The 25483-nt window shown below is 53.0% G+C and overlaps 1 protein-coding gene across 7 annotated transcripts in view; it reads left to right on the top strand.

The window, feature by feature from the left end:
• Positions 1-592: 592 nt before the first annotated feature.
• The window catches only part of KASH5 (KASH domain containing 5), a 30476-nt gene continuing 5585 nt past the window's right edge, over positions 593-25483 (top strand). For 2 of the 7 annotated variants that reach the window (XM_055103548.2, XM_055103549.2), the window contains exons 1-16: positions 593-2005; positions 4316-4453; positions 7947-8051; positions 8577-8763; positions 9240-9304; positions 11126-11192; positions 11457-11618; positions 12501-12618; positions 12933-12983; positions 19216-19293; positions 19570-19626; positions 19942-20001; positions 21300-21364; positions 21529-21616; positions 22086-22208; positions 25251-25309. In XM_055103548.2, coding sequence (XP_054959523.1) covers positions 4411-4453; positions 7947-8051; positions 8577-8763; positions 9240-9304; positions 11126-11192; positions 11457-11618; positions 12501-12618; positions 12933-12983; positions 19216-19293; positions 19570-19626; positions 19942-20001; positions 21300-21364; positions 21529-21616; positions 22086-22208; positions 25251-25309 — 1328 coding nt within the window. In that variant the 5' untranslated portion in view covers positions 593-2005; positions 4316-4410. Of the gene's footprint in view, positions 4173-4315; positions 4454-7946; positions 8052-8576; positions 8764-9239; positions 9305-11125; positions 11193-11456; positions 11619-12500; positions 12619-12932; positions 12984-19215; positions 19294-19569; positions 19627-19941; positions 20002-21299; positions 21365-21528; positions 21617-22085; positions 22209-25250; positions 25310-25483 lie in introns of all 7 variants that reach the window. The other 5 variants (XM_008966941.4, XM_003814319.5, XM_063600499.1 and 2 more) reach the window with 4 other exon arrangements.

Here is a 25483-nt window from a genome sequence, read left to right on the forward strand (position 1 = left end):
ACAGTGAAACTCCGTCTCAAAAAAAAAATCAATGGCTTAATAACCTAAAAATATCAGTGACCTAAGCATTCACCTCAAGAAGTTGGGGGGAAAAAGCTGGAAAAAGAACAGCAGATCAGGGGCTTGAGGGCACATAGCTGTAGTCCCACCTACTCAGGAGGCTGAGGTGGGAGGATTACTTGAGCCCAGGAGGTGGAGGCTGCAGTGAGCTAGGGTCACATTACTGCACTCTATCCTGGGTGAGAACCTGTCTCAGAAAGAGAGGAGGGGGGAGGGGAGGGGAGGGGAGGAAGGGGAGGGAGGAGGGGAGGCAGTGGACGCGGAGGGGAAGGGAGGGGAAGGGGGAGGGGAGATAAAGGGAGGGGAAGGAAGGTGGGAGGGGAGATGAGGGGAGGAAAGTGGGGGGAGGAGAGGAGCAGAGGGGAAGAGAGGGGGAGGGGAAGGTACGGGGGAGGGGAGATGAGGGGAGGGGAGTGGGGGAAGGGGAGGACAGGAGCAGAAGGGAAGGGAGGGGGGAGGGGAGGGGAAGGTACGGGGGAGGGGAGATGAGGGGAGGGGAGTGGGGGAAGGGGAGGAGAGGAGCAGAGGGGAAGGGAGAGGGGAAAAGAGAGATGGCACAAATTATTAATATCCGTCACCACAGATCTTACAGATATTAAAAAGATTGGGCACGGTGGCTCATGCCAGTAACCCCAGCACTTTGGGAGGCCAAGGTAAGAGGATCATTTAAGGCCAGGAGTTCGAGACCAGCCTAATATAAGACCGTGTTTCTCCCCCTCCAAAAAAAGACAATATTATGAACTTTATGCAAATTATTTGAAATTTTAGATAAAACGGAAAAATTCCTTGAAAACCACAACTTACCAAAACCACAACTTACCAGAAATAAAATAGAACATCTGAATAGTTGTATTTTTATAAAAGAAATAGAATTTGTAATTTAAAGTCTTTCCACAAAGAAAACTCTAGGTCCAGATGGCTGGTGACTTCTTCCAAACACATAAAAAATAAGTAACATCAATCCTACACTAGCACTTTCAAAGAATAGAAAAAGAGAGAACACTTCTCCACACATTATATCAGCATAGCCTTGTTAACAAAACTCAACAGGGATCTCACAGAAAAGAAAAGAAAAGAAAATATGGCAATACATAAAAAGGACAGGCCAGGCGCTGTGTCTCACGCCTGTAATCCCAGCACTTTGGGAGGCCGAGGCAGGTGGATCGCCTGAGGTTGGGAGTTCGGTACCGGCCTGGCCAACGTGGTGAAACCCCGTCTCTACTAAAAATACAAAAATTAGCCAGGTGTGGTGGCGGGCGCATGTAATCCCAGCTACTCGGGAGGCTGAGGCAGGAGAACTGCTTGAACCCGGGAGGCGGAGGTTGCAGTGAGCTAAAATTGTCCCACTGCACTCCAGCCTGGGCGACAGAGCGAGACTCCATCTCAAAAAAAAAAAAGAAAGAAAGAAATGGGGGACGGACAAGGAGTGTCTCAGTTCAATTCCCCCTTCCTCAGCCCATTTCACCAAAGCCTGAAGCGGAAGAGAAGAACACGAGCCCCAGCATGGCGGGCGCAGCCACCCCTCCTTCCACCACCAGACAAACTCTGTGGCCACAGCCCGCTCCGCCAGCGAGCATGCGTGACACGCATCGGCCGCCGCTTTGCACCTGCGTCTTAAGAGGAGTCCTGGCGGGGAGGGGCGGGGCTCAGACGCTGCGCACGCGCACTCGCGACCCCTCGCCTCCTTTTGCTTTTTCTGGCGGGAAAAGCTCACGCGCACCTCCCCCAACTCAACTGCCGTTTGTCGTTCGTGGATGTCCGTTGTGTCCTGAGACTAGGACGTGGCTCCAGGTGCGCCCTGCCGCGCGGCGAGGTTCCCAGAGTGGCCCTTCCCAGCCCCTACCGAAATCCTAGCGAAGCCCCCCCATATTGTGGGAGAGATACCCCTGCGTCAGGGCCCCCCAGATCCTGACCACTTGGGAGGCCGAGGCGGGCGGATCACGAGGTCAGAAGATAGAGACCATCCCGGGGAAGTGAAACCCCGTCTCTACTAAAAATACAAAAAATTAGCCAGGCGTAGTGGCGCGCGCCTATAATCCCAGCTACTCAGGAGGCTGGGGCAGGAGAACTGCTTGAACCTGGAAGGCAGAGGTTGCAGTGAGCTGAGATCGCGCCACTGCACTCCAGCCTGGGTGACAAGAGTGAGACTCCGTCTCAAAAAAAAAAAAAAAATCCTGACCACATCCCCTCAGATATACTGAAAGGAGTCCACCAGGAAATCTTATAGTTGACCCCCGAAATCCTGTCAGAATCGTCTAGAAATTATGTCAGACTTCTCCCTCAGAGCCTGCCAGAAACTTTCCCCAAAATCCTATTACTCTCCCCAGATCAGCAGAGCCACCTAGACTCGTGTCAGAGATCCCCAGAAATCCTGGCAGGTCCCCTCCCAAACCCAGTCGGACCTCAGATTCCGTCAGAGAGCACAGAAGTCCATCAAAGACACCCCAGAAACGGAGACCCCGAAATGCACTCAGAGACCCCCGCAGAAATCAAGACCCTCCAAATCCAGCCAGAGACCCCCAGAAATCCAGTCAGACCCCTACAGAAATCAAGACTCCCAAAATCCAGTCAGAGACCCCCAGAAATCCAGTCAGAGACCCCCGCAGAAATCAAGACCCCCAAAATCCAGAGACCCCGAATAAATCAAGACCCCCAAAATCCAGTCAGAGAACCCCCAGAAATCCAATCAGACCCCCGCAGAAATCAAGACCCCCGAAATCCAGCCAGAGACCCCTGAAATCCAGTCAGAGACCCCCACAGAAATCAAAATCCCCAAAATCCAGCCAGACATTCCCCAGAAATCCAGTCAGAGACCCCCCCAAAATCCTGTCAGAGCCCTTGAAAGCCCGCCAAGGCCCACACCACCCAGAGCTCCTGCCAGGGCCCCATCCTGCTTCAGTGTCCCCGTCTCAGTCCCGTCAGACCCCCGAGATCAACCAACACCCCCGGGGTCCCTCAGGACTCCATCCCGAACCCACTCCGTGCGCCAGGGCCCAGCCAAGGCCATCGACCCCCTTTGCACCCTGCAGGGTGTTCCAGACCCTGGAAGGGCCTCTCTTCAAAGACCCGTGTTTCCAGAACGGTGGCAGCGGGCTCACGTGGCTTGGGGAGAGCAGGCACTGGGGGAGCTGGGTGAGGACAGGCGAGCCCAGGCTTGACTGGTGGCCCCAAGGGGCGCCCGTGCCCGCTGTGATGATAGCAGCGCCCAGGTCTCTCTCTAGCCCCCAGAGTGCGGCCACTAAGGTGTTGGGTCGGCCTGGGTGGAATGGAGGCAGGATGGGGCCCCCCAAACTCCTGTCACTGCTGCAGGGACTGCCCAGAGCAGCTGCAAGTGGGGCTGGCAGGGATGAGGAGGTGGCCTGGGCTTGGGGGACCATGTACATCCTGAGTTGGAACCCAGGGGAGCAGCAGGTTTGGGGCCATGATGAGGAGAGACCTAGGGGTTGCCCGACGGAGAGAAAAGGGACAGGAAGAGGCAGGAGCTTCAGAGACTACTCAATGCCACTCTAGCCTGAGGGACTGGAACTTAGTCCGGGGGCATTAGGGAGCCATGGGAGGATCGGGAGCAGGGGCAAGTCAGGATCAAACTCCCATGAGAAGCCAGCCGGCCAAATCCAGGCTGATGTGGCAAGAATGGCAGCTGCCCAGGGCTGTGTGGGAGCCAGACACCGCCCCTCGCTTCCCGGAAGAGGCCACGTGAAGCCGAAGCAGGATGCAGGAGGGCGTCCCAGGCAGAGACCTGGGCATGGGAGCGGTCCGCAGCTCAGAGTGGCTGGAGCATCATGTGCGATTTGGGGTGCTGAGGTGGGCGGTCAGCCATGCAGGGCCTTGGCGTCAGGGCCAGGGTCTCACCCATCCCCAGGATTCAGGGAGCCATGGAAGGGTACTTAGCAGGGGAGGGGCAGGTCAGCTCTGGGGCCCTGTGGGGACAGACTGGAGGACAAGCCTGGGGATAGGAGGCTGGGACAAAGGCCAGGGAAGAGGACCAGGCAGCCTGGACCGGTGACAAGCCATGTGAAGAAAGGGAGGCAGTGACCTCCTCCACCCACCCACTAGCCCCTTTGATGTCAGCCACCTCGTTCTCCAGCCCACACCTCCAATCCATAAAACAGGTCAGAGCGGAGCTGCTCAGGTCACAGTGGGGGTGACAAACAGGTTGTGAGGACCCAGAGGTCCTGGGGCACAGGTGGGGCTAGGCAGGCCCCGACCCTTGGTGGCTGCTCTGAGGACACCATTCCCCTGCTTCTCCTTCCAGGAGTGCTCGGGCCAGCTGGTCCTTTTCCCATCCCTCCCCATGAAGGAGGGAGGCTGGTAGCTTTGCCAGCAGCTGCGCCGCGGCAGGGGTGGCCCATGGACCTGCCCGAGGGCCCGGTGGGTGGCCCCACTGCGGAAAGTAAGTGGCTGGGACCCTATTTGCCCCGGGGAGGGTGAGGAGGGAGCCATGGGTGAATGGGTGCCAGGCTGTGACTCGGGGACTTGGGAGAGGTGGCTGGGGGTGGCTGAGCCTTTGCATGGGTGCAGAGTGGAAGGGAGGGAAGGGACTCTGGTAGATTAAGTGCCTACTCTATGCCCGCCCACCTGTCAGTACCCCTTATCTCCTGTGGGAAGGCTGGACTGTGTGAGAGCGCAAGCAGCCGCACCCCTTACTCCATTCAGATCGTGGCCCAGATGGCACTTCTTACTTTATGTAAAGCAGCTGCCCTGTGACACTCTCTCCCCTGCCCCGCTTCACTTCTCTTCATAGTGCTCACATCTGTATGTCATGTTTTGTCTCTGCCTCCCCTGCTAGAGCATGAGCTCCACAAGGCAGCGTCTGTTTTATTCACTCTGGTATTCCCAGTCCCTACAGCAGCGCTGTCCTGTGGAAGTATAATATGAGCCACATAGGTAATTTATTATTTTTTAAAAGAAAAAAGGAACAGGTGAAATGAATGTTGATAATGGATTTTCCTTATATAGCCAGACTAATACCCTGTATATTATATATGTATACAGGATATACATACATAGAGATATATATATGTATATAGCCAATATAAAAAATGTATTCAGATAATCTGTTTTTTTCATACTAAGCCCTAAAGATCTAGCGTGTACTTTACACTAACAGAGCATTTCCATCTACACTCGCCTCAGCTGAGGTGCTCCAGAAGGAGAGACTGCCCTGTTGGCTGGGACCCCAGAGCAACTCCTGACTCACTGTGGGAGCTCACTTACTGTTGAGTGAACGGAGGGATGTAGGTTGAATGGGTGTGAAAACTGGCTTCAGAGGGTGGGGGGGTTGCCTCTCTGAAACTCATCTGCCAAGTGAGAGAGCCCAGTCTGATGGGGATGGTAGGGCCCCTTTCTTAGAGGCTCCCAGGCATCCACGGCACAGCCTGCGTCTTTTTCTACAAAGCCCCGGACCTCAGGAGGCTTTCCAGATAGGAGGGTCAGAGGTAGACACCAGGGTGTGGGAACCAGAGGACAGGCTGTCTAGTGACAGCCATCTAAACTTCACCTGCACCAGCAGAGGGCGTGCAGCCACCGGGATCCCGGTGGCAAGGGCTGAGACAGCTTCGAGAGGCTCTGGAAGGAAAGGTAGGAACACACCCAGAAGGAGAGATGGAGACAGAGGAAGGCAAAGGGAAAAAGAAACAGCAGAGGAAGGAAAGAGAAGACTTAGGGAATGGAGAGTCTCTGAGATATGGGAAGGGAAGCACAGAGACAGATACAGGGAAGAAAACGGGGACAAGGGACATGGAGGCAGAGAGACAGGACGTGGGGAAGAGAGACTGGGAGAAAGATAAAGAGCCAAAGAGAAATGTAACGAAGAGGCAAGGACAGAGACATAGAGGAGATAGAGACACTGAGGAAGGAGATCTTCCTGAGGAACAGAAATGACATCTCCCTGGGGGAATCCTGGGATGCGACTTCAGACACGTGCTGATCCTCAGAGCCAGCACGACCTGATGCCAGTCCTGAGTTCTATTCCCAGCTTAGCTCTCTCTGGCAAGCAGCCCTGGGTGAACCATCTCATTGGGCCTCAGGGTCCTCGTTCATGTAACATGAGAAAGACAGTGAGAGGGCTGGGTATGGTGGCTCACACCTGTAATCCCAGCACTTTGGGAGGCCAAGGTGGGCGGATCACTTGAGGTCAGGAGTTCGAGACCAGCCTTGCCAACAGGGTGAAACCCCATCTCTACTAAAAATACAAAAATTAGCTGGGCCTGGTAGCAGGCACCTGTAATCCCAGCTACTCGGGAGGCTGACGCAGAATTGCTTGAACCTTGGAGGCAGAAGTTGCAGTGAGCGGAGATCACGCTACTGCACTCCAGCCTGGGTGACACAGCGAGACTCCATCTCAAAAAAAAAAAAAAAAAAAAAAAACAGTGAGAGGAGGAAAACAGACTGGGGCTAAAGCCCTGGTCTCCCCTAACTGTGAGTTCACACGCCCCTTCCCAAGGGCCAAACCTAGGAGCATAGGTTCAAGACAGAGGGGGTGCAAATTTCACCCACTGCAAAGAATCCTGGAAGAGTTAGAGGGATGAGAAAGTTGACTCATATGTTAAACAGGGTGACCTTTGGCGAGTTCTTAGTTTCTCTATGCCTTAGTCCCCTCATTTGTAACGTAGGGATTATAATAGCATCGATTATTATTATGCTACTAGACAGTTCATGTAAAGTGCTCAGAAAAGGCCTGGCACCTACTAAATGCTCAGTAAGTGTTCAGTTCTATTCTTGAGTCCCCACCACGTGCCAGGCCTTCTGCCAAAGCCTTTCTAGATTGTATCTCATTTTCTCTCTAGGAAAGAGGTAACACCAACCCCATTTTCCAGAGGAAGAAACTGAGGCCCAAGAGAAGTTGAGTCCATTGCCCCAGGTGCCACCACGTGTCTGAGGCCAAGCCTCGGTTGCCCCCTGGATCTACCCAGTCCTGCAGCCTGTGCTCAGTGAGCTGCTGCACCCAGCTGTTCAAGGCCAGGGCAGGGAGCCTAGAAGTTCACTTCCAGCCCTGGGAGAGAGGCTGGGCCAGCCCAGTGGCTCCTGCAGTTGAGGATCTCTTCCTATGTCATGGAGCATTTGTTGAGCACCTACCATCTGCAGGTGTTGTGGCTACAACAGTAGACAAATAGACCCCAGGACGTACGTGTGTGTGTGTGTGTGTGTGTGTGTACATGCGTGTGCTTCACATACACAGAGATCACTCTACCCACCCCCCCAGTAGGGAAACCGAGGCTCTAAGAGAAGAGACTTGCCCAGAGATGTGCAGCTGGACTCTGCACCCAGGTCTATCTGACACACTGCTCCAGCTCGTAACCATTCCCTCACTGCCCACCCTGTCTGGTTTACCCTATCCCTTCATGTCTCAGCCCCTGGCCATGGGCTCCAATGATGCCACCCTTGCCTTAGGGATGCAGGGAGGAGAGAGACCTGGTCCCCAGGGTGGGCTGGGAGACCGGAGATGCAGCAGGCGGGATCGATCTGGGCTGCCCATGCATTATTGGATTGTTCCTGGCTCCTGGGCCCCCCTTCACTCTCAGCTCCTCCCAGAATCCTCTCTTCTTTGCCTTCCCCCACCCTGTCCCTCTCTTGAGTCCAGCCTGGGAGGCTGGAGAGGAGAGGAGGAAAGGGTGATCTCAGAGCGTTCTTCTCTGGGCTCCTAAGCCAATTGGACACAAAAAGACAGCGGGGGGACTTCCTGGTCTGAAAGATGGGGGGAAGTAACTCAGAGACCCTCACATTGTTGCCCCCTCCTGAAGCTTCCTGCTGTTCCCCACCCGCCCTAACCCTCGGTGCTCTGAGTAAATTCCCTTCCCGCTGCAGAGCCCAGGAGGCTGAGGACCTGGGGTCCTCTTCCTTCCTCATTCTTCTCACTGGTGAGCTGAGCCCTCTTGTCTCCCCAGTGTACCTCCAGGAGCGGCCTGAGGAGGCAAGGCTGGGAATGCCGGTCAGCTTGGAGGAGCAAATACTCAACTCCACGTTCGAAGCTTGTGACCCTCAGAGGACAGGTGGTGGGGGCACGAGGGGTGCTGGGGACCAGTGCGGGCAGGATAGGGTGGAGGCTGGGAACTGGGGAGCCTCAGAGAGAAGACTGGGCTAAGGCCCCCTCTTGGGGGTATTGTAAGAACAAAGTGGGTGATTATGGGAAGCTTCAGGAAGAAGAAAGTGGATAATGGGGTGAAGGCCTTTTAGAATGAGGAAAACTTGGGGGACATTGATGGAAGAGGGCAGAGTTTTGGGGTTGTGGGATAGGGGAGGGAGGCAGCCACCATGGTGGCGTGGGGCATGGCTGGTGCTGTCCCTATGTCCATCCCCTTTGGTTTACCCTGTGATGGGGGGATAACTGGGCCCCATTTCCAGGTGAAAAAGTGGACTCAGAGGAGGGGAAAGGGCTTGCCCAGTGTGTCTCCACTGGGCCATGGAGCAGGAGTGCCACTAGCCTAGCCAGTGACATCCTGGTCCCAAGCTGCTGCCAGTCCATACCCATCACTCCCCACCTGCCCCAGACCCCCTCACTGCATGCTCTGTCACAGGCACTGTGGCTGTGGCCCAGGTGCTGGCCTACCTGGAGGCTGTGACAGGCCAGGGCCCCCAGGATGCACGCCTCCAAACATTGGCCAACAGCCTGGACCCCAATGGGGAGGGCCCTAAGGCCACTGTGGACTTGGACACTTTCCTGGTTGTCATGCGTGACTGGATTGCTGCCTGTCAACTACATGGGTGAGTCCCCACATCTTCATCCTCCTCTGGGAAGTCCTTCCTAAGATCTAACCTCATACCTGCTTACTGGAGCCAGCATCCTTTAGGCACAAGGACCTACTGTGTTTGGAACAAGGCTGTGGAGAGAAAAATGAAGAGACGGGATTCAGAGGGGGTAGATAGGGAGTCTGAGGACAAAATAATTTGGATGAGGAAGCAGAGGGGGTCTGGGAGACAGAAATAAAATGGGGCTGGAGAAGGGAGGAGTTTGGGGCTGACAGAGGTCCCTCCCCATCCCTTCACCAAACCCACTCCTTGCCCCTCCTGCTTTTCCATCTGGCCACGGGCACTTGCCATCTGGCCTCACCCTCCTACCCTGTGGTGCCAGCTCTCACCTGACCCAGTCCCCTCCTCCCACCTGCAATCCCCCTGCCTGTGGCTGGTGAGGACTGAGGGGCAGCTACAGTGAGGCGCTAAGCCTCATCCCTTTGATACAGGGGATTAGAGCCGGAAGAGGAGACCGCCTTCCAGGGAGCCCTGACCTCCCGGCAACTGCCATCTGGTGAGATTGCTATATATAGAATGAAGCAGGCAGGCCCTGGGTCAGACAGTGTGGGGACTTACCACCCAGGGCAGAGCAAGGGATAGGGTAGGAACCAGGGACCTTTACTGTAGCCTAGAGCTGTGAGTGTGGCTTTCCAGGTCCTCCGTCCCTTCCTTCCCTGAGCTTTGGGTTTCTTTTCTTCAGAGGGTGGTTTCCAACTCTTCCTCCTCACACCAGCCCTATTAGAGAGGCCTACAAGGCCCCGCCTACCTCTGCTCCATCATTAACATCACCTCTCCTCACTCTAGTCCAGGCATTCACAGGCCCACTGGTCTTGCTGCCCTTCCTCGAATGTGCCCCACTTCTGCCCAGCACAGGCCCTTGCTCAGGCTGTTCCCCTCCACTCCTCGCTCCCCACCCCGCTGGACTTTTTTTTTTTTTTTTTTTTTTTTTTGAGATAGAGTTTCGCTCTTGTTGCCCAGGCTGTTGTGCAATGGCGCAATCTCAGCTCACCGCCACCCCCGCCTCCTGGGTTCAAGCAATTCTTCTGCCTCAGCCTTCCGCGTAGCTGGGATTACAGGCATGCACCACCACGCCCAGCTAATTTTGTATTTTTCGTAGAGACGAGGTTTCTCCATGTTGGTCAGGCTGGTCTCGAACTCCCGACCTCAGGTGATCCAACTGCCTTGGCCTCCCAAAGTGCTGGGATTACAGGCGTGAGCCACTGCGCCAAGCCGTCATCCACTCCTCTGGCAAAGGGGAAGCCCTGGTATGCCCCTGGCTAGAGTTCCTTGCTCCCCATGCTCACTCCTAGACTTGTAGGCCTTTCGATTGGAACATCCACCTGCAGAGGAAATCTGATTATCTAGTTAGCCACTGGCACCTGGGTTTAGTTGGCTGGTTTGCTCACCATTGTATCCCCAGGACCTCACACATAGGAGGTGCTCCATAAAAAAAGTGGTCATGATTACAGGCGTGAGCCTGTAATCCCAGCATTTTGGAAGGCCAAGGTGGAAAGAACATTTGAGCCCAGTAGTTTGAGACCAGCCTGGGCAACATAGTGAGACACCATCTCTACTAAAAAGAAAAAATTAGCTGAGTGCGGTGGCATGTACCTGTGGTCCCAGCCGGGACACTGAGTCAGGAGGATCGCTTGAGCCTGAAAGGTCAAAGCTGCAGTGAGCCATGATTGCACCACTGCACTCCAGCCTGGGCAATAGAGCAGGATCCTGTCTTTAAAAAAAAAAAAAAAAAAAAAAAAAATGGTGGTCATGTTCCATTTCTCTAGCCATACAAAAAACGGTGGGGAAGGAAGTTCTCTTCAACCTCCTTCATCAGGCTTGGGGGCCCAGGGAGGGCTGCAAGCAGAGGAGGGACTAGAGGCCAGAAGGCCAGAGAAGAGGCTCTGGTGAGGATCCAAGAGGAGAAAGCAAGGGCCGGGGCATGGAGACAGAGAGGAGGGGTAGAGCAGAGAGTCAGGGGCAGGAGGGAGAAGTCTGGGCTCTGCTGGACTGGGGGTGACAAGGAGCAAGGGAGCCAGGTCCGCCCAGTGGCTGGGTGGTCGGTGGGGGATCTGGGAAGGGGAAGGGGAAGTGCTGCCCAGTGTTGGGTGTAAAGAATGTGGAGAGTTAGGGTTATCTGGGAGATCCAGCCTGAGCTCAAGGTAGAAGACAAGCAAGAGGGCTTTACAATGGGTATAACTGCAGCCCCAAAAGCCCATGAGATTCTCCAGAGCACAGGTGAGGGTGGAGGCAGATGGAGTCCAACCTCAGAGCCCTGGGGCTCTTTACGTTTAAGGGTACCAGGGAGGCCAACACCCTCTTGGCTGTCTCCCTCCAGGATGCCCAGAAGCTGAGGAGCCAGCCAACCTGGAGAGCTTCGGAGGCGAAGACCCCAGACCCGAGCTGTACCTATCCTCACACCCCTCCCTGACCCTCCTGCCCACACCCTGTCCCCTCCAGCCTGCCGAGGCCTGGGTAGGGCTTGGGATCCTTCAGGGAAATGAATGAGGGACGGGGCTTTGCTGAAAGCTCAGGGAGAGCAGAGGAGTCTCTCTCCTGTTTATCTTTCCCCAAAAGAGCCACATCTCCCCACCACCAGCACCTACCTCGACCTGGGGAAATGAGTCAGGGGCTGTGGACAGTGACCTGAACCCCTTCCTTGCCCCTAGACAAGCCACAGCTGACCTGCTGAGCAGCCTGGAGGACCTGGAGCTCAGCAACCGACGTCTGGTTGGGGAGAATGCCAAACTGCAGCGGAGCATGGAGACAGCTGAGGAGGGGTCAGCACGCCTTGGGGAGGAGATCTTGGCTCTGCGTAAGCAGCTTCACAGGTGGGCTGGACGCCACACCCACCCTCCCCAGCGCCCCTGCCTCCGTCCTCCCTGCAGCACCCGGCCTCTATCTCCCATGCTCGCGTCTGCATCCTGCTCTTTGACTCTGTATCTGTCCTTTCTTTTCTGTTTTTTATCTTTTGTGTCTCTCTAATTCTTATCTCTCAGCCTCTGTTTTGGTCTTTTTATCTTTCCCTTGAGGGTTCAGACTTCTCTCTCTCTCTTTTTTTTTTTTTTTTTTTGAGACAGGTTCTCACTCTGTCACCCAGGCTGGAGTACAGTGGGGGTGATCACAGCTCACTGTACCCTCCGCCTCTGGGCTCTAGCGATCCTCCCACCTCAGCTTCCCAAGTAGCTGGGACCACAGGCCCACCACCCTGCTTGGCTAATTTTGTTTTATTTTTTATAGAAATGAGTTCTCACTGTGTTGCCCATGCTGGTCTCAAACTCCTGGGCTCAAGCCATCCTCCCGCCTTATCCTCCCAAAGTGCTGGGAGTACAGGCCTGAGCCACTGCACCCAGCCTAGATTTCTCTCTTTATTCTTTAACTCTCTCTGATTCTTCATGTCACTCGCCCTTTCATCTCTCTGTGCTTTGTCATTCTTCATGTTTATCGTGGTCTCCCTGTTCTAGTCCCCCACTCTCTCTAGGTCTCTTTCCCACCTCCTCAGTCTTTTAGGTTAAAACTGGGTCTTTGTGCCCACACCAGGTCTCCTTCTCCTCTTTTCTCTCTGGGTCTCTGTCCTCCCCTCTCTCTGGGTCTCTGTCCCTGCCTACCACCTGGGATCTCTCTGTTGCTAGTGTCTCTCAGAATGGATCTGTCTCTGTGCTTCTCTGCCTTCCTCTCTCTCGTATGGCTCATCTGCCCCCACCCGCATTCAGCACCCAGCAGGCCCTGCAGTTTGCCAAGGCCATGGATGAGGAGCTGGAGGACCTGAAGACTCTGGCCAGGAGCCTGGAGGAACAGAATCGCAGCCTTCTGGCCCAAGCCCGGCAGGCGGTGGGTCTGGCCCAGGGGAAGGAAGGTGCCCTCTCTCTTCTTTGTTTCCTGGAGTCAGGGCGGCAGAGTGTGACTATGGAGTAGGAAGGGGCAGAGGTCACCTGGCTTTCTCCCTCTCTCCAGGCCCTGCTCACCCTAGACTTTTTCAAGCTTACCTGCCATCCTTCTCATGACAAAGGAGACAGCAGGAGCCATCAGGGCTTCCCAGACCCATTCCCCCAGGCCCTGGTTGTGTTTTCAGGGGTGGGAGAAGGGCAACATGGGGGCAAGGAGGCTAGAAATGAAACCTTTGTCCTCTCTCTGGGGTTGGTCAGGAAAAGGAGCAGCAGCATCTGGTGGCTGAGATGGAGACTCTGCAGGAGGAGGTGAGCAGAGGCCCAGCACCCACCCCTACCCCTTCCCCAGTCCTTAAGGTCTTCTTGACACCACTCCCTTCTGCCCCCAACACCCCAGCAGCCTGTCTTGGGGAGACCTCAGAATGTCAGTAGTGTGGGAATGTCCCTGAGGTTATATCACACTGTGAGAACAGCCATGGTTTACAAGAGTGTGAGGCATGGGGTCAGCCTACATGGCTTCAGGCTGAGGCCACCTACATAAGAGTGGACCAGTCCCTCGCTTCTCTGTGCCTCAGTTGCCTCACCTATAAAGATGAACAAAACAATGGCATCTGCCTCAGTGGTTTGTGTGAGACTTCAACCAAAGGATACTTGCAAAGTCTTGGGCACAAGGTAGGACACATAGGATGTGCTCACTAAAAGTTATCTAGCATTGTTTCTATATTAGTATTTTTTACAGTGAATAAAACAGCCAGGCACAGTGGCTCATGCCTGGAATCCCAGCACTTTGGGAGGCCTAGGTGCGTGGACCCCTTTAGCCTAGGAGTTCGAGACCATCCCGGACAATATGGCAAAACCTTGTCTCTACAAAAAATAGAAAAATAAGCCAGGCATGATAGTGTGCACCTGTAGTCCAGCCACTCAGGAGGCTGAGGTGGAAAGACTGCACGAGCCCGGGAGACAGAGGTTGCAGTGAGCCAAGATTGCATCATGGCATTCCAGCCTGGATGACAGAGCGAGAGCCTCTCAAAAAAAAAAAAAAAAAAAAAAAAAAATTGGATTTGAAGTCAACCTTGAGTTCAAATCCCATCTCCGCCACTTACACAATAGGCAACCTTTAAGCATATGACTTCTCAAGCCTTTACTTTTAGTTTCTTTTTTTTTTTTTTTTTTTTTGAGACAGAGTTTCATTCTTGTTGCCCAGGCTGGAGTGGAATGGCGCGATCTTAGCTCATTGCAACCACCGTCTCCCGGTTCAAGTGATTCTTCTGCCTCAGCCTCCCAAGTAGCTGGGATTACAGGCATGTGCCACCACGCCTGGCTAATTTTGTTTTTTTGTTGGCTTGTTTGTTTGTTTTAGTAGAGACGGGGTTTTTCCATGTTGGTCAGGCTGGTCTCGAACTCCCGATCTCAGGTGATCTGCCCACCTCAGCCTCCCAAAATGCTGGGATTACAGACATGAGCCACCACGCCTGACCTACTTTTACTTTCAAAGAACTGGAAGAAGGGTATCTGTTCAGTAGGCTTGTTTTGAGGATTGACAGCATTTCACTGAGGGACTAGCAAACAATATGAAGAGACTGAGTTCAGCTTCACATTTAATTCAAGCCCCGTTCCATCCAAGACAGAAAAACATCATCTTAGTTCATTCTGGGCCCACCTAATTTTTTTTAGATTGAAACAAACTCATCAATTGACAATGAAACCTGTCACCACCCCCCACCTCAAGGTGGTATCTAAGTTGCAGGAGACTGATGCAGGAGCCTAGTGCTGTAGGAGGCTGCTGATCCTCACTCAATGTTTCTCCTCTCTGCTGTTCATGAGATTGATGGGTTTTGTCCAAGCGTTTGTCACCACTGTGTGCTGGCATCTACTGTGAGGCCCGCATTGCCTTTGGATCTCTGGACATACCATCTTCTTCATCTTCTGGTGGTGATCCCTTATCTGGGCTGGGACTCTCACTCCACCACTTCCACACCCTTCCAGAGCCAGGGAGGTGGTTTGGCTACTTTCCTGTGAAAGGGAAGAGGCTGGGGTCACTGCCCAAAGCCCCTGCCTCATTTCCCCAGGCCAGGGTGGGTGCTCATGGCGGGGAGATGTGGCTTTTCTGGGGAAAGAGAAACAGGAGAGAGATTCCTCTGTTCTCCCTGAACTGTTAGCAAAGTCCCTGTCCCTCACTCATTTCCCTGAAGGATCCCAAACCCCACCCAGGCCTTGACAGACTGGAGCACACAGGGCTGGGGTGGGCAGAGGTCTGGAGAGGACCCACCAGTGAGGCGTCTTTGCTTTCATAAGAAAGTAGCATCTCTATTATTCTCACACCGTGATGATTCTGAGAGTGCTCTGGGAAGTACACGCAAGGCCTCTCAGATCACAAGACTTCCAGGGCTCTGTGGTTCTCCATCCATACCCTCCACCCCTCATAGCTAGCCCTGGGTTAGGGGAAAACTCTGGGCTCATTTTCAGCCTATTCTCTTCTCTGTCTGTCCTGCATTCCTCCCCCAGCTCTAAGGATCTCTGCCTAGTCCAGGCAGATCATGTATTCCCAAAAAATATATTTGTCCTACATGTGCAGTGTTTTTTACACTGAAATCCAAAATCTTTCTGCTATTTTCTGGCTCTTCCATGAAAACTCACCCCCTTGGGGCAATGGGAATCTCACAGCAGGATGGCTGTACCATGTGAGACATGGAGTGCAGACAGGATATGACAGTTTCTTTCAGAACATCCCTTTTTAAGAATGAAAAACTTGCCAGGCGCAGTGGCTCACGCCTGTAATCCCAGCACTTTGGGAGGCCGAGGTGGGTGGATCACCTGAGATCAGGAGTTCGAGACCAGCCTGGCCAACACGGTGAAACCCCATCTCTACTAAAAATAAAAAAATCAGCCGGGTGTGGTGGCACACACCTGTAATCCCAGCTACTCGGGAGGCTGAGGCAGGAGAATGGCGTGAACCCAGGAGGCGGAGCTTGCAGTGAGCCGAGATTGTGCCACTGCACTCCAGCTTGGGCGACAGAGCAAGACATTGTCTCAAAAAAAAAAGGGGGGGGGGAGCCAGGAAATGCCCCTCTCGTGGCTCCTTTCAACAGAAGCCTCTCACCCCACCCCCAGCAGCTCTTACATCTCACTGGCCAGAACTGGATGACATAACGCCCCCAGCTGCAAAGGAGCCCAGGATAATATGTGACCTTTTTCAGCCTCTAGAGTGGCAGGTGAACAAGTGAGAAGGGGTGAGAATGGTTGCTGGCTTAGCTAACCAGCTGAGCTTCCTGCATCTGCCAAGATTTCCACCTTGACTCACTCCCATGGCTGGGGCTGGGACCCATCTGCCCTCAGACAGAAAGAGTAGATCCCTCGACAAAAGCAGAAGGAGTAAGCAGGGTAAATAGCAACAAGCAGTCTCATCTCTACCTCCTCCCCACCAGGAAGGCCTGCTGCCAGGTTGTGTGCCTTGAGCAGCATCTGGGACACCCTCGGCCCTCGATAAACTGGAGCTATTCTTGGTTCCCTCCCCTCTACCTTCCCCCTCCACACAGCTGCCTACAGAGCATCTATAGATTGAGTTCTCAAGTTACAGTACAATAATGCTGGAGTAACAAGACACTCAGACACTGAAGATCCAGGCAGCCTTCCTGTGGAGAACCTACAGAGCTGGCTCAGGTTACTGCAGAAGGAGGCAGGAGCAGCTGAGTAACCAGGTTCCCTGCCGAGTGGCCCAGGATCTGGCCTGCAAATCCCTACCAGGTGGACAGATGTTGAGACAGCACTCCTTTCCCGTCCTTCCTCTGCCCTTCACCTGGCAGCCCAGGCCCACTGAGACAGAGGGAGAGCAGCTGATGGAGGACTTGGAGCTGGCTGGAGAGAGGGAGAGGCTGGCCTTGGTATATCCCCTGGAGTGCCAAGAGGAGGCGTGTGGTGAAAGGGAACTCTGGACTGCCTCCATGCCCCAAAGTGCATTTCCCCAGTGACCACCTCACTTTGAAACCCTGTGCAACTTGATAGGTTTTTGGTGCCCCTAAACTTTAGACTGGAATCTGGGCCATTTTATGCTCAGGTCCTATTTCATGACTGGCATGGGCTGCCCTCTCCGGCCTATTGTTTTCCCAGCTAACTGCCCTCAGCCTTGAAGATTCAGCAACGCCTCCTCAGGAAGCCTGTTAGTGCTCCCATGGTACCCAGGCTGTAGGCCTCACCAGAGCCCACCTCGTGCATTGTTACCTACTTCGGCATCCATCGCCACCTCTAGAACCTAATTCCCTTTGTGTCCCATTCTCACCCAGGGCTGTGTCTGGCTCACATGAGAGTCTGAGGATTATAAACACAGGATTTGGAATCACACAGATTTAGGTTTGAGTCCATTTACCATGTGACCTTGCCAAGTCTCTTAGCCTCTCTACTCCTCTATAAAATTGGAAATGATTATACTATTAATAGGGCAACCAGACTTGGCATTACTCCTGAATGGCACAATTTGATATGTATAGCACCACCCAATCTTGCCAAGAAATTGAACAACAGTCTGGACAAGGCCCTGGATCTACCTACCAGTTTATAAGAAATAATGATAGAGGAAAGTGGTGAACATAACCACAGGGAACAAGAGCGCAATCAGCCTAATCTGAACGCACCAATCCTACAGGACAAGGGACCTGCTTTCTTCCACAGAATGAGGGCCTGAAGAGTACCAGGGTCGGGGTGGAGGGGGCAGAAATTACTGTCAGATTAAAAGAAGTAAGACATTTCAACCAAAAGCAATGATGGACCTTGTTTGGACCCTCAATCAAAGTAAATGTAAAGAAATCTCTGAGACAACCAAAATGAAAAAGGAGCACAGGCCGGGTGCAGTGGCTCACCCCTGTAATCCCAGCACTTTGGGAGACCAAGAAGGGTGGATTACCTGAGGTCAGAAGGTCAAGACCAGCCTGGCCAGCGTGGTGAAACCCCATCTCTACTAAAAATACAAAAATTAGCCAGGTGTGATGGCGCACGCCCATAATCCCAGCTACTCTGGAGACTGAGGCAGGAGAATCGCTTGAACCTGGAAGGCGGAGGTTGCAGTGAGCCAAGATCACGCCATTGCACTCCAGCCTGGGCAATAAGAGTGAAACTCCTCTCAAAAAAAAAAGAAAGAAAGAAAGAAAGAAAAAGGAGCACAAACTTTCTAGTATGAGATGATACTGAGTTATTGTTAATTTTGTTAAGTATGATAGTGGTATTGTGGTTTTGCTAAAGGAAATAAGTCCTCAAGTAGGAGATAAATGCTGGAGTAACTACAGGTGAACTAATATGATGCCTGCAATTTGCTTTAAAGTAATCTACTTAAAACATCTGGAGGAGAGCCGGGTGTGGTGGCTCACACCTGTAATCCCAGCACTTTGGGAGGCGGAGGCAGGTGGATCGCCTGAGGTCAGGAGTTCAAGACCAGCCTGGCCAACATAGTGAATGAAACCCCATCCCTACTAAAAATACAAAATTAGCTGAGCGTGGTGGCACATGCCTGTAATCCCAGCTACTTGGGAGGGTGAGGCAGGAGAATAACTTGAACCCGGGAGGCAGAGGTTGCAGTGAACCAAGATCATGCCATTGCATTCCAGCCTGGGCAACATGAGGGAAACTCCGTCTCAAAAAAAAAAAATTAGCTGGGTGTGGTGGCAGGTGGCTGTAATCCCAGCTACTAGGGAGGCTAAGGCAAGAGAATCACTTGAACCCAGAAGGCAAAGATTGCAGTGAACCAAGATCGCACCATTGCACGCCAGCCTGGGCAACAAAAGCAAAACTCTGGCTCAAAAAAAAAAAAAAAATCTGGAGGAGAAACATCTCAGTTTAAACAAAACCGAGAAAATGCATATAATTATTGAAGCTGGGTGATAGATAATGTGGATAACAGGCTGCTTATATTGTTCTTTTGATTTTAAAATTGGGGATAAGAAATGAGTCACATGCAAAATGCTCAGTAAGTGTTAGCGATTATTAACCTATCTAATCTTTACAGCAATCCCATAAAGTAGGTCCTAGTTAAGCTCCGTTTTGTTGTTGTTGTTGTTTTTTCCTGAGATAGTCTCGCTCTGTCGCCCAGGCTGGAGTGCAGTGGTGCGATCTTGGCTCACTGCAACCTCCGTCTTCCCAGTTCAAGCATTTCTCCTGCCTCAGCCTCCTGAGTAGCTGGGATTACAGGCACGCACTACCATGCCCAGCTAATTTTTGTATTTTTTAGTAGAGACGGGGTTTCACCATGTTGGCCAGGCTGGTCTTGAACTCCTGACCTTGTGATCCGCCCGCCTCAGCCTCCCAAAGTGCTGGGATTTCAGGCGTGAGCCACTGCGCCTGGCCTAGCTCCATTTTTATAGATGGGGGAGCCACACTCAAAGAAATTAAAGCTGTGGTCCTACTGGAATGGTTGGAGGAATTAAATGGGTTAAAACATATGAAGTGCTTAGCATGAGGCCTGATGTATATCAATCAAGTGTTTAGCAAATATCTGCTGTTAATTTTGACATTACCATTTGCTGAAATGAACGTGACCAGCCATTCCTTCTTCTAGAACGGGAAGCTGCTTGCCGAGCGGGATGGAGTGAAGAAGAGAAGTCAGGAGCTGGCCATGGAGAAGGACACTTTGAAGGTGCCACTCCTTCCTAGTGCCTGACAACTTTCCACCACCCCAGGGCCATTTTTCCCATTTCCGGTTTTAGTGACTGCAGCCTGATAAGGGCAGGGTCTTCCATCAAGCTGTCAGGCTCCCAGGACCACTCAGGCATCCCTAAAATCCCTGAAGTCCTGGAACATCTCAGGAGGCTGAGTACATGGGGGTGCGAGAGAACAGGTGGGGCCAGGTGGAAGGCAGGACCAAGGGGAGTCCTGGGAGGCTGGATGGATGGACCGGCTCCTTTCTTGGCAGCGGCAGCTCTTTGAGTGTGAACACCTCATTTGCCAACGAGACACCATCCTCTCTGAGGTAAGGGGCCCGGGGAGGGAAAGAGATTTGCCTTCCATGTGCACCAGCCACTTCCTGCCCCTGGTCTAGAAAGGGAAGTCCTACTTGGGTCTGATCCTTGGATGTGCAGCTGGAGAGACTGGAGGGTTTCCCCAGGTCCTGAGTGTGACCCCTCAGGGATCCAGAAGCCCTTCTGCCCGGTGCTCTCCCTTGCGCCCCAGCTCTTCCCTCAAGCTCACCCTGTCCCTTAACCCCCCAGCCAGTCCCCCCGCCACCACCACCCCCAGTGTCTTTGGGGAACTGGTCCCAGTCTCATTTGGCTTTCGGCTTTCCTAGCGCACTCGCCATGTGGAGAGCCTGGCCCAGACCCTGGAAGAATACAGAGTGACGACGCAGGTAACTCAGCGGCCCTCGCCACCCACCGCAGCCCTCGCCACTTCTCTTTTGCCATCTCTGGGACTTGCTGCCTCTCCTCCTCGTGCCTCTTTCTCTGTCGGTGGCCACATCTTGCTTCTTCCATCCTTAATGTATGACTGTATGACTGTATGTCTCCCCCTCTGTTTCTGTATCTGCCTTTTCACTTTTTCTCTGTTCCTTCCATTCACTTTCATTCTCTGTGGGTGTCTTCTCACACACCTCCTCTCCTTATCTTATTTTTTTTTTGAGACGGAGTCTTGCTGTCGCTAGGCTGGAGTGCAGTGGCACAATCTCGGCTCACTGCAACCTCTGCCTCCCAGGTTCAAGCGATTGTCCTGCCTCAGCTTCCCAAATAGCTGGGACTACAGGTGCACGCCAGCATGCCCAGCTAATTTTTGTATTTTTAGTAGAGACGGGGTTTCACCATGTTGGCCAGGATGGTCTTGATCTCTTGACCTCGTGATCCACCCCCCTTGGCCTCCCAAAGTGCTGGGATTACAGGCGTGAGCCACCACACCCAGCCTCCCCTCCTTATCTTTATGTGTCTCTGCAAGGCTCGTGTGGGTTCCTGTCTCTGCCTCTAGGTCTAGGCTGTCTGTCTCCCTAGGCAAGTCTTCTCTGTTTGGCTCTGGTCTTTACCAGTCTCTTAGCCCTCATGTTTCTCTTGCCTGTCTGTGAGTCTGTTTCCATCTATGTCTCATTTTTTCATGCATCTCTGCCTCTGCCTTCCTTCTTTTAATTTTCTTGGCTGTGCTTTTTTTTTTTTCTTTCTTATTTGAGATGGAGTCTGGCTGTGTCACCCAGGCTGGAGTGCAGTGGTGCAATCTCGGCTCACTGCAACCTCCACCTCCTGGGTTCAAGCGATTCTCCTGCCTCAGCCTCCCAAGTAGCTGGCACTACAAGCGCGTGCCACCATGCCCGGCTAATTTTTTGTATTTTTAGTAGAGACATGGTTTCACCCTGTCAGCCAGGATGGTCTCGATCTCCTGACCTTGTGATCTGCCCACCTCGGCCTCCTGAAGTGCTGGGATTACAGGCATGAGCCACTGCGCCTGGCCTCTTGGCCTGTGCTTTAGCTTCTGGATTCCTGTTGCTCTCTCTCTTTGGCTTCCTAACATTCTGTCATGGCTTTCTTCCCCTTGTCCCTAGGCAGTATGTGTCTGGGGAGCCCAAAGTAGTCAGGAAAGGGGAAAGAACCCTGGAAGAGGAGCCCAGAGGTGGATGGGAGGGTGGGAAAAATGCAGAGCCAAATGTGCTCCCCACTTCCTCCTTTGCAGGAACTGAGGCTGGAGATTTCACGACTGGAGGAGCAGCTGAGTCAGACCTATGAGGGGCCCGATGAGTGAGTGGAATTTCAAGGGGTAGGAGGAGGCAGGAGGGGAGCCTAAGGGCAGGGACACCCTGGCCTCCAGCCCCAAGGTGGGCAGGGAAGGGAGGCCAGCATGAGCTGACTGAGTGACCACCAGGCACAGAGGCCATCTTCCTCCCTCCTTCCTGTGTGGCCAGGCTACCTGAAGGGGCCCAGCTGAGAAGAGTGGGCTGGACCCAGCTGCTACCCCCATCGCTGGGCTTGGAGATCGAGGCCATTCAACAGGTGGGCCTAACACCCCTGGAATAAGCTGCAGGCTACCAAGGCAGAATCTCCAAACATCTCCCTACTCTGATCCTCACACCAGCCTAGCCCTAACCCACATTGCTGCCAGAGGCTCCCATTGCAACCTTAGCTTTTCTCTAACTCTCTCTACCTCGGATCCTAACCCCAAATCCACTGCCAGACCCAGGCCTGTGCCAGACCCCAGTCTGATCCAGCTTTGACTCACCCCTATCTCGTCTCCCTCCATGACCATCTCACTCCTTAACTTCATCTCGAACCTAGACCTTGGTCCTGGCACCAAATCCTCCCCTGTTCCTGCTTCTGCCCACTCCCCAACCCCAGCCCCACACCAGCCCTTTTCTATCTCTCATCCTATTTTCAGCCGCACACCTAAACCTATTTCTATCTCTGACCTTGTCTTCTACCTTAATATGGCTCTCCCTGACCTCGGAAACAACTTCTGTCCCAGAAACAGGAAGTGGCAACTGCTGATCTCTCCAACCCTCTGTGTGGGCTGTGGCAGTGGGAGGAAGTCATCCATGAGACCAGTGAGGAAACTGAGTTTCCATCTGAAGCCCCAGCTGGGGGACAGGTGAGCACAGGAAAAGCTCTGAAGTCCAGGAGCTGGAAAGGGGCCAGGAGCTCCAGGTGCCGCCCTGGCCAGCCCATTCACTCACACTTTTGCTTGTTCCCCATTTGATGAGAAAATGTTAATTGAGGGCCCAGTGTGTGCTGGACACCCAGCCACAAGCCAGACCAGACACCACCCCTACCCCAGGGACTGACCTGCCAGCGTTGTAGACAAAGGTGAACCAAGCAAACACACAAGTTGCACTGTGGCTTTTATTGTTGGTTTGTTTTTTAGAAAACACTCTCGGGAATTACATTATTTAAAATCGTACTACTGTAGGAAGGGAATAAGTAAGTTATTTATTCCAGCATTTTAAGGATATATTAAGCATTTATGTTTCAAATATTAGCACCTTTAAGAAAAGCCAGCAAGCTCACTATGACATCTTTAACTCAGCAATAACCATTGGGGTTTTTTTTGTTTTTTGTTTTTAGAGACAGGATCTTGTCTTATTCTGTTGCCAAGGCTGGAGTGAACTTGACTAACTGCAGCCTCAATCTCCTGGATAAGCAATCCTCCCACCTCAGCCTCCCGAGTAGCTGGGACTACAGGAACACACCACCATGCCTGGCTTTTTTTTTTTTTTTGAGATGGGGTCTCACTCTGTCACCCAGGCTGGAGTGCAGTGGCACGATCTCAGCTCACTGCAACCTCCACCTCCCAGGTTCAAGCGATTCTCCTGCCTCAGCCTCCCAAGCAGCTGGGATTACAGGCACCTGCCGCCACACCTGGCTAATTTTTGTTTTTTTTTTTAGTAGAGACGGGGTTTCGCCATGTTGGCCAGGCTGGTCTTGAACTCCTGATCTCAGGTGATCTGCCCGCCTCGGCCTCCCAAAGTGCTGGGATTACAGGCATGAGCCACCATGCCCAGCCTTTTTAAAATTTTTTTATAGAGTTGAGATCTCACTGTGTTGCCCAGACTGGTCTCAAACTCCTGGGCTCAAACTGTCCTCCTACCTCAGCCTCCCAAAGTGCTGGGATTACAAGCATGAGCCACTGCACCTGGCTTTTTTTTTTTTTAATTAATTAATTTATTTTGAGACAGTCTCACTCGCTTCTCTGTTGCCCTGGCTGGGGTGCAGTGGCATTATCACAGCTCACTGCAGCCTCAGTCTCCCTGGACTCAGGTGATCCTCCCATCTCAGCCTCCCAAGTAGCTGCAACCACAGGCATGTGCCACCATGTGTAGCTAATTTTTCTATTTTTTGTAGAAATGAGGTCTCCCTGTGTTGCCCAGTCTGGCTGAACTCCTGGGGTCAAGTGATCCGCCTACCTCAGTCTCCTAGAGTGCTGGGATTACAGGCATGAGCCACTGCTCTGGGCTCTCTCTCTCTTTTTTTTTTTCTTTTAAAGAAAATGTTGTAAACAGCTCTATAAACAAGCTGTATTGTCTTGAGAACTGCACCACTTCAAAGCTCTTTGCCATCCTTAAGGAGAGACTCATTTCTCTGATCACTTTTTCCCTGGTTTGAGAAAAGCTTCTGTTTCTCTTTGACACCAGAGCTTGTTTGGGTTCTCATTTAACTCTCCCAGTATCTCTGTAAGGCAGGCATCCTCATCTTGTTACTCATGGGAAACTGAGGCTCAGGGAGAAATCACATGCCAATGGTCACACAGCTTGTTGGGGACAGAGCCTCATCCCTCAGAAGTGTAGGTTAGATTGGGCTTCTGCTTTGAGCTGTCAGATGCCCCTGAGAGACAGGCTTGTCAAGGGGAAGACCGAGCCAGGCCTCAGAGTGCAACCTGCGATGGGCCCAGGGATACAGAGCTGAGTCCCTTGGGGCCGGGCCTCTCAGTGCTCAAGGCCTGATAGGAGAGACCCTGAAAATGGGTTGCCCCAGTGCAGAATGATCATTGTGCTAGAGGTGGGGGATGGGCTTGTGGGAGCCCAGAGAAGGGGTATCTGTGTCAGGTCAGAGATTGGGGAAGATATTGAAGGAAAACTGATACTTGAGTGGAAGGAAGGAAGGAAGGATGGAAGGAGGGAGGGAGGGAAGGAGGGAAGGAAGGAAGGAAGGAAGCCAGCCTTCGAAGCACTAGCACAGCCTGTGCAAGGCCTTGGCATAAAATCATGATATACTTGAGGAGCAGAGGGTAGCTAGGGGTGACTAGTGAGAGATGAGGCCGGGGCCAGATCATGAAAGGAAATCTCTGACAAGCTAACAGATGGGACTTTTCTTCATAAAGCCACAAGAAGGGTGGGGTCAGCTCCGGGCTTAAAAAGATCCCTCTGGGACCATGCGAGGGACCTACTGGAGGCAGGGAGGAGGCGGGAGCAATGGTGATGAAGCCTGAGCCAGGCCAGGGCCTTAGGGATGGAGGAAAAGGGACACAGACATAATTGGGGTGGAGGGACAGAGCAGGGCTCAGACGGGATGTGGGTGATGGGGAGGGAGGAAAGGAGGCAAGACTTGGAACTTGTGACCTTGTGAGGTGAAATCTTGAGGGATGTCTGGGGGCTGCCTGGAAGAGTTGGGTGCACCAGCCTGGAGCTCGAGGATTGCGTTTAGAAAACAATGGCAAGTTGGTTGCTGAGGTCAAGGGCAATGCCGATACGTCTCTGGAGAAACCGAGAGGTACTTGGGTCCTGAGGGAGAGCAGATGGACCCAGCCCAAGTCTGGGAACCTGGGATGAAAAGGCGGTTGGACAGGGAAATGCTGATCTCCTCTGGGACCCAGATAAGTGTACGAGATCTGTGGAACATCCAGGAAGTTTAGGCGACCGGGACTCCTGGGTCCTGTCAGGGAAGGGGGCTTGGTGGCATCGAGAACAACCCTTTGGTTTTTGGCTTCTGCCCTTAGGGGGCTAATAGGGCCATCCTCATGTAGGGGAGCACAAGAGGAGGGCAGGTTGTAGAAGGTGGTGAATTCATGTGCAGGTTGCAGCCTGGAAGACCTTTTGTATATGGGGTCTGGGACCGGCGGGGGAGACAGTGGGCACTGTTAGGGTTGGAGCTTTGAGTGAGAAGAATCAGAGAAGAACTAACCTTTTTGTTTCCACAGAGAAACTTCCAGGGAGAGCCAGCGCACCCTGAAGAAGGAAGGAAGGAGCCATCCATGTGGTAAGGAGCTGAGCCATCTGTCTGCCTCAGGGTGACACCTTATTCACAGCTGTTTAGAGTAGGAGGACTGGATGCGCCCTGAGGGGGTCGGCATTCATTCATTCACTCCTTCTTCACGTCTTCCGGGAGCAGACCCTGGGCCTGTCGGCCAGGAGATGAGGCCTGGCCCTGCCC

Source organism: Pan paniscus, chromosome 20, assembly GCF_029289425.2.
Source record: "Pan paniscus chromosome 20, NHGRI_mPanPan1-v2.0_pri, whole genome shotgun sequence".
Classification (NCBI taxonomy): Eukaryota; Metazoa; Chordata; class Mammalia; order Primates; family Hominidae; genus Pan; species Pan paniscus.